Source organism: Equus caballus, chromosome 18 (assembly GCF_041296265.1).
Source record: "Equus caballus isolate H_3958 breed thoroughbred chromosome 18, TB-T2T, whole genome shotgun sequence".
NCBI classification, from domain to species: domain Eukaryota; kingdom Metazoa; phylum Chordata; class Mammalia; order Perissodactyla; family Equidae; genus Equus; species Equus caballus.
In genome coordinates this window covers 49899951-49912639 of record NC_091701.1, presented here as the reverse complement: position 1 = coordinate 49912639, position 12689 = coordinate 49899951, and the positions used below count along the sequence as shown (strand labels likewise).

At 36.4% G+C, this 12689-nt stretch overlaps 1 protein-coding gene across 2 annotated transcripts in view; it reads right to left on the bottom strand.

Moving 5' to 3' along the window:
• Positions 1 to 12689, bottom strand: part of PPIG (peptidylprolyl isomerase G) — a 40129-nt gene that overhangs the window by 16229 nt on the left and 11211 nt on the right. For both annotated transcript variants that reach the window (XM_001916894.5, XM_005601571.4), the window contains exons 2-7: positions 8662 to 8709; positions 8272 to 8349; positions 8103 to 8177; positions 7585 to 7692; positions 6894 to 6938; positions 4832 to 4919 (exon numbers count right to left, since the gene is read on the bottom strand). In XM_001916894.5, the coding sequence (XP_001916929.2) occupies positions 4832 to 4919; positions 6894 to 6938; positions 7585 to 7692; positions 8103 to 8177; positions 8272 to 8332 (377 nt within the window). In that variant the 5' untranslated portion in view covers positions 8333 to 8349; positions 8662 to 8709. The remainder of the gene's footprint in view (positions 1 to 4831; positions 4920 to 6893; positions 6939 to 7584; positions 7693 to 8102; positions 8178 to 8271; positions 8350 to 8661; positions 8710 to 12689) is intronic.

The following is a 12689-nucleotide window of genomic DNA, read 5'->3' as shown; positions in this document are numbered from 1 at the left end:
CTCATTGTTGAAAACTACATGTAACTAAAGTTGACATTTTGGTGTTATTTCTATCCAACCATATTTCTTGCATGTGACCGGACTCTTATTGAATATTCATGGTTGTATAACGTTCTACTGTATGGACACAGCATAATTTATCAAACCATTCCACAGTTCATAGGTTTAACACTAGTGCTTCTCTTTCTAAATTAGTTAATTTTTGGTGAGGGAACTAACATCCGTCGTCAATCTTCCTCTTTTTGCTTGAGGAAGATTGTTGCTGAGTGAACACCTGTGCCAGTCTTCCTCTGTTTTATGTGGGATGCCACCACAGCATGGCTTGATTTGTGGTGCTATGTCTGTGCCCAGGATCCTAAACCACGAACCCTGGGCTGCCAAAGCGGAGCATGCAAACTTAATCACTATGCCACCAGGCCAGCCCCCACAATAGTGCTTTTGAATCTTAACATTTTCAACAGTTAAAGCACAGGTTATATTCCGATAGCTCTAACACATGTTTTGTTGAACCTGAACAGAAATGGTTCATATAGTGTTTATAAATTTTTTAATTAGCTACCAACATTTAAAATTTTGGATACTTTTACATAAAAATCCAGATTTCAGACCTTTTAAGAACCCTGGAAGATGTGATACATTGCATGTATCAATAATTGCTCAGGCTGAGTATTCCTGTCTTTTTTAATACTGGGATTAATAGTTTAGTTTCTTGTCCTAGCAGGCTTTCTTGCTTAGGTTACTTGCTTAAGACTTGTAAGCCTTTGAGTTTGTTACCCCTGACAAAAAGTAAACTCCAGGTTGAAGAAAGAGATCTAGATTAAAACTTTGGACAAAGCCCAAAATAAGCAACAAGTCATTTTTTGCAAATGAAGCAATTTTTAAAAATCCATTTTCCCCCCTCCATTTCAACCTTAAAGCTTTGTAGTTAAGAAGGCCGCTAGGGGGCTGGCCCCATGGCCGAGTGGTTAAGTTTGCGCGCTCCACTGCAGGCGGCCCAGTGTTTCGTTGGTTCGAGTCCTGGGCGCGGACATGGCACTGCTCATCAAACCACGCTGAGGCGGCATCCCACATGCCACAACTAGGAGGACCCACAACGAAGAATATACAACTATGTACTGGGGGGCTTTGGGGAGAAAAAGGAAAAAAATAAAATCTAAAGAAAAAAAAAAAGAAGGCTGCTTATTTGAATAGCAATGAAGACGTACTGGTACAACAGACTGAAGATAGGCATTGTATAAGATTTATTATTTTTAAAAAATCTTATCAAAAAAGGCATTAGAAATTTGGAAGAAGGGACACAACTTAAGCAACCTTTGGTTAAAGCACATACAATATGACTGAAAAAAATTCTAACATTTACATGTACTTTTAAAAGTTCACTTGACTTTAAAAAACTAACAACCTGGGGCCAGCCCCGTGGCGAGGGGTTAAGTTCACGCGCTCTGCTTTGTCAGCTCAGGGTTTCACCGGTTTGGGTCCTGGGCATGGACAACGCACCACTCACCAGGCCACGGTGAGGCGGCATCCCACATGCCACAACTAGAAGGACTCACAACTAAAGTATACAACTATGTACCAGGGGGATTTGGGGCGAAAAAGCAGAAAAAAAAAAAGATTGGCAACAGTTGTTAGCTCAGGTGCCGATCCTAAAAAGAAAAAACAAAAAAGCCCCTAACAACTCGTAATTGTTCTCTCACTGTAACAGCTATGTTCACTTGAACTTGCTAAAAGCACCTAGAAATGTAAAAACCTAGGCTTACTCCATATATGTATTTGTATTATATGTTACATTCAGTGTATACTGTATCCAGATACTCACTTCAGATTTCATATTTGCAAGTTTGCTTGCTCACTAGAATTTACTTGTAACGCCTAAACCAATACTTGCAGTGCTTTCATGGTCATTTTCAGATTGGTGAAAAAGTGTATTGATGAGGATGTGGAAAAACTGGAACTTTTGTACAGTGCTGGTGAGAATGTAAAATGATGCAGCCGCTGTGGAAAACAGTTTGGTGGTTCCTCAAAGAGCTAACCATACAATTACCATATGATCCAGCAATATACTCCACCTAGGTATATACCCAAAAGAAGTGAAAACAGAGACTCAACAACGTTCATTGCAGCATTATTCACACTGGCCAAAAGATTGGAGCAACCCAAATGTCCACCAACAGATGAATACAGATAAACAAAATGTGGTAAGTACATATAATGGAGCGATATTCAGCCATAAAAAGGAATGAAGTTCTGATACATGCTACAACACAGATGAACCTTGAAAATGTGTGAAGTGAAATAAGGCAGACACAAAAGGACAAATATTGTATGATTCTATTTATATAAGTAAATTCATAGAGACAGAAAGTAGAACAGGGTTTACCAGAGGCTGAAGTGGTTAGTCCCTGGGATAATGAAATAGTTTTGGAAATAGTAGTAATAGTTGCATAGCATTGTGAATATAATTAATACCATTGACTGTACACTAACAAATGCTTAAGATGGTAAATTTTCTATTATATGTTACCAGGATAAAAAAAATGTTTTTAAAGATTAAAAACTGAGGTTGTGCCCTTTAAAAAACAATAGAACACAGAAGAAGTAAAGAGCACTTATCTAGAAACGGAAAGAGGTAAGGAGAAATCAATACTTAGAGGGAAGTTTCTAAGAATATACATCAAGGATTACATGAACTTAACATAGGGGTTTTGGTTAGTATAGAAGGATTTTACTTAAAAAAGAGAAAATAAATGATAATACTCAGTGTTGTTGAGGATCTGGTGAAATTGGTACTTAAATACTGCTGATACTAGAGTAAACCTATACTTCCTTTTGGAAGTCAATGTGGCAATATATATGGAAAGGTTTAAAAATGTGTAAAAATTTCACTAAATAAACTTCTAGCAACTAATATGAAAGAAAGAAATAACAGTGCATCAAACAATAGGTACAAAAATCTTCACTGCAGCAGTTTGAAAAACAGGAAGCAAACCAAATGTTCAAAAATGAGATTAAATAAATAAAGCATAGTACATTCAAACAATGTATTAACATGCAGCTATTAAAATGTTGATATTTGTGACGTGCAAAGAGATTTATATATCTAAAAGTTGATTATAGAATATATGCAACACTCTACCTACATTTTTACTGCATACAAAGATGCTTTGAGATGGCATTGTTTTTCTTCTTTTTATCTGTGTGCTCTAATTTTCCGACAACACACATGATCTAAGTTGTTTTCATTTAAAAAATCAGAAAGATCCATATATAGGTAATCAGTTGAATAAAATATATACACACAATAGAGTACTATGTAGCATTAAAAAAGAATGAGAAAGATCTTTATGAACTGATATGGAGTGATTTCTATCACTCCATATTAAGTGGAGAGAAAAACATTATACATAGTATGCTATCTATTGTGTAAGATAACAGGGAGAATAAGGAAATATACATCTATCTGTGCCTATGTTTGCAAAAAGAAATACAGGAAGATAAACCAGAAACTAATAGGGATGGTTACTAATATGGATGGGTGGGAATGGGGGGAAAGATAGGGGAATGGGGATGGAGTGAAGGGTTAGGCAGGAGTGATACTTCAAGGGTATTCCTTTTGCTTTGACTGTGGAATCATGTTAATGTTTTATAAACTTAAAAAAAGCAAAAACAAATCAAAACAATACGGTGAGGAGAACAAATGAAATATAATCAAAACATATGAACCTAACATATTTTGAGTCACAAAATTCACACCAATAAGTACTAATCCAAGTCACTTTAAATGTGGTATTTTAACTACATATCCTCAGTCTAAAAACACAAATAGCTATAAACAATCAGTGAACTCCAGTTAGTAGGTTATTTTTCACAGTGGTAGAGGACAGCACTTTTTATTCTAAGATTCAGCAAATGAGTACAAATTTTAAAGATAATGGGAGCACCAAATTTCTCACTGTTAAAGAAGGGAGTTACAAACATGGAATAGGAAAACACTAGAATAATCCACAAGGTGCTGACCGATTAAGTTCTTCTGAGACCAAGAGAGTTTAAGGCTATTGAAGAGAAGGGTAAATCTATACCCCCATGGGACATGATTAAAAAACGTGCACTGCTAACAAGAGCCCCTGGTCATAATTCTTTTGTAGTCAAAACTGGAAAACATTAGCAGTATTGACTTTGGGGGTTATAAACAAATTCTAATCACTAGGCAAATTCACAAATACAGAATCCTTGAATAAGGAGGATCAATTGTATTTTACTCTTTGTAATTAAGTAATTTATGGAGAGAAACTCTATGTAAATATCCTGTTCCTTCTTAAACTTGCCCTCCAAATTTACAATCCATGAGTAAATCTTTCCTGAATCAATTATTACTGAGATGACTGCAAAATGGTGACTTTTTTAACTCTATTATTCCTTTTACATTTATTAGTTGACATTCTACTCAGGAACAGCTTCTCCTTCTCTCATTATTGATTAATTTAGTATTTATATCTCCGTGGAATCCTGGATTTCTATTTTATGTGATAATCTGATACTATCATTATTTATTTTGATGCTCAAATTGTCCTAATGTGGGGAGTGGGAACCCCACCCCTTCAAGTGGGCTCCTGTGCCCTCTTGACAAGTCTTCATAATTTGAAAACTTCAGCAGTACAGTTCAACTCCCCTTTCAAAAATTTCCCCCTCCAGCAATTCTTTGTTCTCCCTCCTTCAAAAATTCTCCCCCTTACAGATCCCTCTCCTACTTGTCAGTGATTAATGGCAGGCAAAAAGAGAAACCACACACCAAAAAAGGGACATTTTAAATCATCAGATCATAACTACTTACATGAAGAACTGTGAACCATTTGTATCCTTCCCCCTGTTGGCCATTGACAAGAGAAATTCTTTGTTGTGTTTAACAGCAAAACTCTCATCTGCAGAGAAGCAAAGTTTTTAGTTACATTATAGGCATAACCTCCCAAAAAATTCATTTTTACTCCTCTTCAGATCTTGTGTTTATGTCAAGTGTTCTTTAGGTCCAGGCAAAATTTAGATAAAATTCAAGTTACAAGAATAGAGAATCAAATATTAACGAATTCCGTCTCCTATCGTTTTGGGTTAAAATATTTCTAATTTTCAATCCTTTGCTATAAAATCTAACCTCCTTTCTTTCCATTTCCGTTTGTCATTTACATGGTTTTTTTGGGGAAAAGACAATACAACTTTGCTTGCTTATTTAAACAAAAGATGAAACTCTCCTTAAAAAGCAAGAGAAAGATGCAGCACTATTCACAATAGCCAAGACATGGAAACAACCCAAGTGCCCATCGACCGATGACTGAATAAAGAAGATGTGGTATATATATACACAATGGAATACTATTCAGCCATAAAAAAAGACAAAAATCAGGGGCTGGCCCCGTGGCCGAGTGGTTAAGTCTGTGCGCTCCGCTGCAGGCGGCCCAGTGTTTTGTTGGTTCGAATCCTGGGCACGGACATGGCACTGCTCATCAAACCACGCTGAGGCAGCGTCCCACATGCTACAACTAGAAGGACCCACAACGAAGAATATACAACTATGTACTGGGGGGCTTTGGGGAGAAAAAGGAAAAAATAAAATCTTAAAAAAAAAAAAAAAGACAAAAATCATCCCATCTGCCAGAACATGGATGGACCTAGAGGGAATTATGCTAAGCGAAATAAAGCAGACTGAGAAAGACAAACACTGTATGATTTCACTCCTATGTGGAATATAAACAAACACATGGACAAAGAGAACAGTTCAGTGGTTACCAGGGGAAGGGGAGTGGGGGGGTGAGGAGAGGGGGTGAAGGGGAGCACTTATATGATTGCAGTCAAGAAATAATGTACAACTGAAATCTCACAATGATGTAAACTATTATGAACTCAACTGAAAAAAAAAAAGCAGGAGAAAGCATCCAAATATTTCATGTGTTTCATTTCTGACCACAAAAAAAGCACATATAATCTTCTGAGCACAGAGAGGCACTCGTTAACAATCTTGATCACAGTGTCACTTACTGCAAAGAGAGCAGCTTGCCTTCCAATCTTGGATTCGAATATGAGAACAAAGCAAGTGGAATGTGAGACAAAATTTCACTGAATCCCAAAAGTAAAAGGTGGGAAATACGAAATTATGTCGACATTCATATGTTTATGGTCTTTCAAATAATCTTCACATCAATAAAAAATTCCAGAGAGGGGCCAGCCTGGTGGTGCAGCAGTTAAGTTTGCACGTTCCGCTTCAGCAGCCCAGGGTTTGCCAGTTTGGATCCCAGGTGTGGACCTAGGCACCGCTTGTCAAGCCATGCTGTGGTAGGCGTCCCACATATAAAGCAGAGGAAGATGGGCATGGATGTTAGCTCAGGGCCAGTCTTGCTCAGCAAAAAGAGAAGGACTGGCAGCAGATGTTAGCTCACAGCTAATCTTTCTCAAAAAAAAAAAAATTCCAGAGAAAAAACTTAAATTTGGGAAAAACATTACTATAGCCAAACATTAGAGTATCAAAGAGATTTTTAAAAAGTCCTCATAGAAAAATGGACTAAAACTGTGGATACCGTTACTAAGAAATACCGCTGAATCTCTTTTAATAAAGATTAAGATCAAGCTATGGAAGTTCCTATTCTAGTACTATAATGCTAAGAGTTTATTATAGATCATTGAAACTCTTCATATATGATGTACAAGTGTCCTAAACACAAAAAAATCCTACCTCTATAAAGTCTATCACATAAAATCTTTCACAAAAAAATTAACCTCCCGATTAGCTGAAGGTAGTTGGATATTAGTATACTGTTTAATGAATAGCCTTATCTGTTCAACAGAGAAAAATCAAATGAATAAAATAGAAAACATTAAAAACACAATTTAAATGCGAACATTCTTACCTTCAAAAAATCCTCCATAAATAGATTCCCCTCCTCGACCATTTCCTAAGAATGAAAAACATGGACTCTTAGAACTCTCAAGACAGTAAGCTCCTTTAAGGTGCTACCTAAACAAAATGCTTGTAACAAGGTAGGTGCTCGAATGACTACAAATCAATACTCAAAGGGTCACAGCACTTCATAAATATATTAATTTAAAGTCAAATTACTTTCTTTCCCCCGTGATAGAATAGTAAGAATGCAGCAAAGGGTGTAAAAAAGAATGTTCAGATTCTAATGATCATGCAGGTAGAAGACAAAAATTACTGTTATTTTTTCAAAGCGTCTTTGATAATAGTTTTGAAGTTTTTACAATAAAAAAGGATGGGTAAAAACTATATCATAGTTAAGGATTACCAATTGAGAGAAAATCAAACACATACACTGCTAAGAGATGAATACAGTGTTTTTTTGTTTTTTATTCAGAAGCAAATTTCCGAAATTAATTCATGCATCGAAGGTGGAATTATTTCCTTTGTGCTTCTTTCTTTAATCTGTTTCCATGAGAACTCCTAATCGCTTGACCGAAGACTAAGCGGAGTGAGAAGAAAACTAGACTAGCATTCGTAAAGATTTGTTTAACTCTGAGATCTATGATATTTAACAAAGAATAGAAATATACGATTTTCTTTTGTGGGAATCAAAGTCTTACCTTCACTGAAGTCACCACCTTGAACCATAAAATCTTTGACAACTCTGTGAAAGAGACAACTCTTATAATGTAATGGCTTCTGAGTTGATTTCCCTGTCCCCTTTTCACCTACAGAGAAGAAAAATTAGTAGGCCATTTAGTAGAAAGGAAATCCAGGAAGTACTATTAAAGCAAAATTAATGAAAGCTTTTGCTTTGTAAAATATACCTCTCTTGAACTGTAAAGACTTCTTTAAATAAAATTTTCACTCCCCTCAGGAATTTTTTTAAAAATTAATTTTAAAATCACCCATAGTTTTCTGGAGAGTGTAGAAATGTAGACATCAATCTCAGATAAAAGTCTCATTACAACTAATATTTCTAAGAATTACTTTCACATTGTAGTCAATGCTGCATAATCTGCATGTTAAGAGAAGGAAGTAATATGCATGAAGAAATCTAAAATATGTTAAATAAAAAATTAAAGCAAGCCATAGTTAAATGAGACTACAATTAGGGCAACTGAAAATGTCAACAAACCTGTACAAAGACAACGGAAGTTCTCGCATGTTTTGGGGCACACATCAGAAAATAATTCAAAGACAACTCTTCCAGCTGAAAAAGAAGGTAGTTGGTTTAAACTTCTCTACTAATTCAAAATATTAAGTACTCATTTATAAATGTTAAATAGGAACATTAATTTTCTTACCAGGTTGATTATTAATGGCGATGTCAAAAAAACATCTTGGACGCTGAACCTTTATTCCCATGGCTCCAATACTTCAACCTAGGAGTAAAACACAGTTTCAGACAAACACCTAAAAGAGCAGAGATTTTCATAAATTTCTGGAAAAAAAAAAAAATTCTGTGGAGCATAAACCAGAAATGTAGTTTGAATTTGCTGTGATATATACTTCCATGACATAAATCAAATTATTTTCTTTTAGAGATTAGACTGCATTTTGTGAGGTAATTCAAAAAGAAAAGGCTCAGCCATCATACAATAAAATTTCTCTTTTAACAACTAAATGTAGATTGCCACCCCAAACAGAAAACTGCATTAAGTCTGTACGACTGGTGAACTCAACAGGAAGATTACCTTTAAAGACAAAAAAATCAGGGACAAATTGATCCAATCCTTTCACTCCTAGAAAACAAAAATGAGAGTTTTGATTAAAATGGTGGAATTTTAAAAAGAAAAATGTGTACACTTTACCCAGTTTCCTCCAATGGTAACATTTTAAAAAACTGTAGCATAATAGCACACCCATAGCATAAAAAAGGCTAACAATGCTGATACAATCCACTCATCCTATTCACCTTCCTCCAGTTTTACTCGACTCATTTCTGTGCATTTATTTAGTTCTACACAATTTTATCACACATGTGGGTTCATGTATCTATCACCAGCCCTTATCAATTTTAGACACCCCACAAACCACAAATCAGAACACTCAACAAAATAAAGGAAGACTCTGCCCAAATTACCAACTCCTTTGCCCAAATTACCAATAATTTGAAAAATACCATTTTCTCATATCTTCCTCCATTTTTTTATTTCTAACAGATATAATGGATATTAGAATTTGTTTCACATGAAACAAAGCAAAAAAGGTATTTTCAATCCTTCAGTAGACTATAACTTTAGGAAGTTAAACGCCCTAAAAACAAACAAACAAAAAATTCAGCAATTTTCATATCCTGCTAAGTTTGTTGCATTTTTACTTGTATAGAATTCCAATTCCTACACATGTGAAACTGAGAATACGTGAAATCCATAAATCTGAGGGAACTATCCAATCTTAAGAAAAACATTAAATTACTCCTCAGTACCTCAGATATTATCCTTTATCTCTTAAATAATTTTTGTAGGCCCTCTTAAATTCTCTACTTTTTGGAATAGAGGAAGTTTAATGATTTATTTTCCTCCAAAAAACTTCTACAGCTATTTGTTTAACTACAATATCCCAGGTGGAGATTTCTATTTTTACAAATGAGTATGGTATTGCCTCAAACATACCCAACTGTTTAGGATCACAGTTAATTTCCTACATACAGTGTCTTGAAAACAACCTAAATTTGAAGACCAAGCAAAAGTTATGAGCTCAGAAAAGTCCCTAATTACTCTTCAACTTTCAGACACAATCTGACGAATTTCCAACTTTCTCAATTCTAAGGGACAATGTAAACAATCCTATAGTCTGGGACTTTGAAATTGCAATGAACACCACCATTAATTTATGCCATTAGGAGCACAAGTGGGAGCTATTAGGATAGAGGTTGTTTTTTGATCTGAGCACTGCTTACATGAGTAAGTCCACTTTGGGAAAACGTCAAGCTACACTTAGAATTTGTCTACAGTAGTCCCCACTGACTCCCAGGTCTGCTTTCTGTGGTTTCAGTTACCTGAGGTCAATCGTGGTCCAAAAATATAAAATGGAAAATTCCAGAAATAAACACTTTATAAGTTTTAAATTGGGCGCCATTCTGAGTAATGAAATCTCAGCCATCCCTCTTTGTTCCACCCAGGATGTGACTCGTTTCACTGTCCAGCATATCCGCAGTGTCTATTTGCCCATTAGTCACTTAGTAGCCCTCTTGGTTACCAGATCAACTGTTGCAGTATCACAGTGTCTGTGTTCAAGTAACCCTTATTTTAGTTAATAATGGCCCCAAAGCCAAATTTATTATTAGTTATTGCTGTTAATCTCTTACTGTGCCTAATTTATAAATTAAACTTTATCATACGTATGTACGTATAGGAAAAAAGTATATACAGAGGTTGGTATTATCTGAGATTTCAGGCATCCAGTGGGAGTCTTGGAATGTATCCCCCACGGATAAGGGGGGACTACTGTACTTTTTGGTATGCTATGTTATATTTCAATAAAAGTTTACTGTATTAAAAGTAATAACTAAAACAAAACTCTATTTCTCTACCCCAAATCTCTCAAAACTCAGTAAACATTATCACTGTCCAACCCAGCAGCTAAGGCAGAAAACTTGGAGTCCACCTTTGGGTCCACTCTCCTTTATAGCCCATTATCCAAGCCATTAGAAAGTTAGTTTTACACTACTTTCAAAAATTATCCCAAATGCTCTATCTTTACCCCTATCATTTCTTATCTGGACCACTGCAATAGGCTCCTAGCTGGTTTCTCTTCTTTTACTCTTAGTCCTGTACTTTTTTTTTTGGTGAGGAGGATTGGCCCTGAGCTAACATCTCCTGCCAATCTTCCTCTTTTTGCTTGAGGAAGATTGTCACTGAGCTAACATCTGTGCCAATCTTCCTCCCTTTTGTATACGGGATGGCGCCTCATCATGGCTTGATGAGAGATGTGTAGGTCCACAGCCAGGATGCAAACCTGTAAACCCCAGGCTGCCGAAGCAGAGCGTGTGAACCCAACCACTATGCCACTGACTGGCCGCTGTACTGTCTATTCCTCACAGAACAATCAGAATGGAGTGATTCTTTAAGAGCTCAGGGGCCGGCTCTGTGGCCGAGTGGTTAAGTTCGCGCGCTTCGCTGCTGTGGCCCAGGGTTCGGATCCTGGGCACAGACATGGCACCGCTCATCAGGCCACCTTGAGGCGGTGTCCCACATTCCACAACTAGAAGGACGTGCAACTAAGATATACAACTGTGTACAGGGGGGGTTTGGGGAGATAAAGCAGAAAAAGAAAAAAAAAAAGATTGGCAACTATTGTTAGCCCAGGTGCCAATCTTTGGGGAAAAGAAAAAAAAAGAGCTCAAACCTTATCACATCATTCCTCTGCCTAGTATTTTCCAATGTCTTACTATCACATTTAATCAAAATGTCTTACCATGGATTTTAAGATTGTAAACTAGCACGGTCCAATAGAAATGAGACACATACGTAGTTTTAAGTTTTTTAGTAGCCACATTTTAAAAAATAAAAATAGGTTAATTTTAATAATATCTGTTATTTAACTCAGTATGTCCAAAATATTATTTCAACATATAATCAACAAAAAATGTTATTAATGAGCTATTTCACATTCTTTTTTTGGTACTAAGTTTTAGAAATCCAGTGTTTATCAAATCAGACTAGTCATATTCCAAGTGCTCAATAAATAACCATCTGTGGCTCATGGCTATTGTACTGAACAGCATGGCTCTAAATACTTTAGCACCCGCTGACTTCTACAACTTCATTTCACATTCTCCTCAACTTTGCTTCAGCCACACTGGTGTTCCTGCTCTTCAAACATCCCGAGGCCTATTCCCTTGTTAGGTCTTTTAAATTTGCTGCTCCCTCTGTATCGAATGCTCTCACCTCAGATCTTCACATGGTTCATTCCCTCACTTAATTTAAATCACTGCTCAAGTATCACCTCCTCACAGAAACCATCCCTCACTAGTATATTGAAAGGAGCAGCCCCTGTCCTCCAACACTTATATCCCCTTACACTGCTTTATTTTTCTTCCCAGCATCTACTGCTACTTGTTATTTTATTATAAATTCAAGTTTTTCTATCTATTCCTTTTTCTAGAGGATAAGCTCCATGATAGGACAGATCTTCTTGCTTCCCTCTTAATTCTTAGTGCCTCAATCAGTGCTTGGCTATGGCAGGAAACCAATTTTAATAAATGAATTAATTATACACGAAAGGATAGGCATGCGTGAGAATACTTTTTTGCAACACTGTAATAACAACAACAAAAAGGAAACACCCAAAATGTCCCATGATGAAAGAACAGCTGAACAAATTATGGTATATACATGCTATTTAATATTATACAGCAGTTTGAAAAGTCTTTACATACACTATCCGAAAAATCTATTTTGTTGAAAAACTTTTTTAAAAAGCCAGTTGTATAGGCTGGCCTGGTGGTGCAGTGGTTAAGTTCACACGTTCCACTTTGGAGGCCCGCAGTTCACTGGCTGGGCTCCTGGGTGCAGACATGGTCCCGCCTGGCAAGCCACGCTGTGGTAGGCGTCCCACATATAAAGTAGAGGAAGATGGGCATGGATGTTAGCTCAGGGCCAGTCTCCCTCAGCAAAAAGAGGAGCATTGGCAGCAGATGTTAGTTCAGAGCTAATCTTCCTCAAAAAAAAAAAAAAAAAAAAAGACAGTTGCACATTAAGTATTCTATTTACACCCT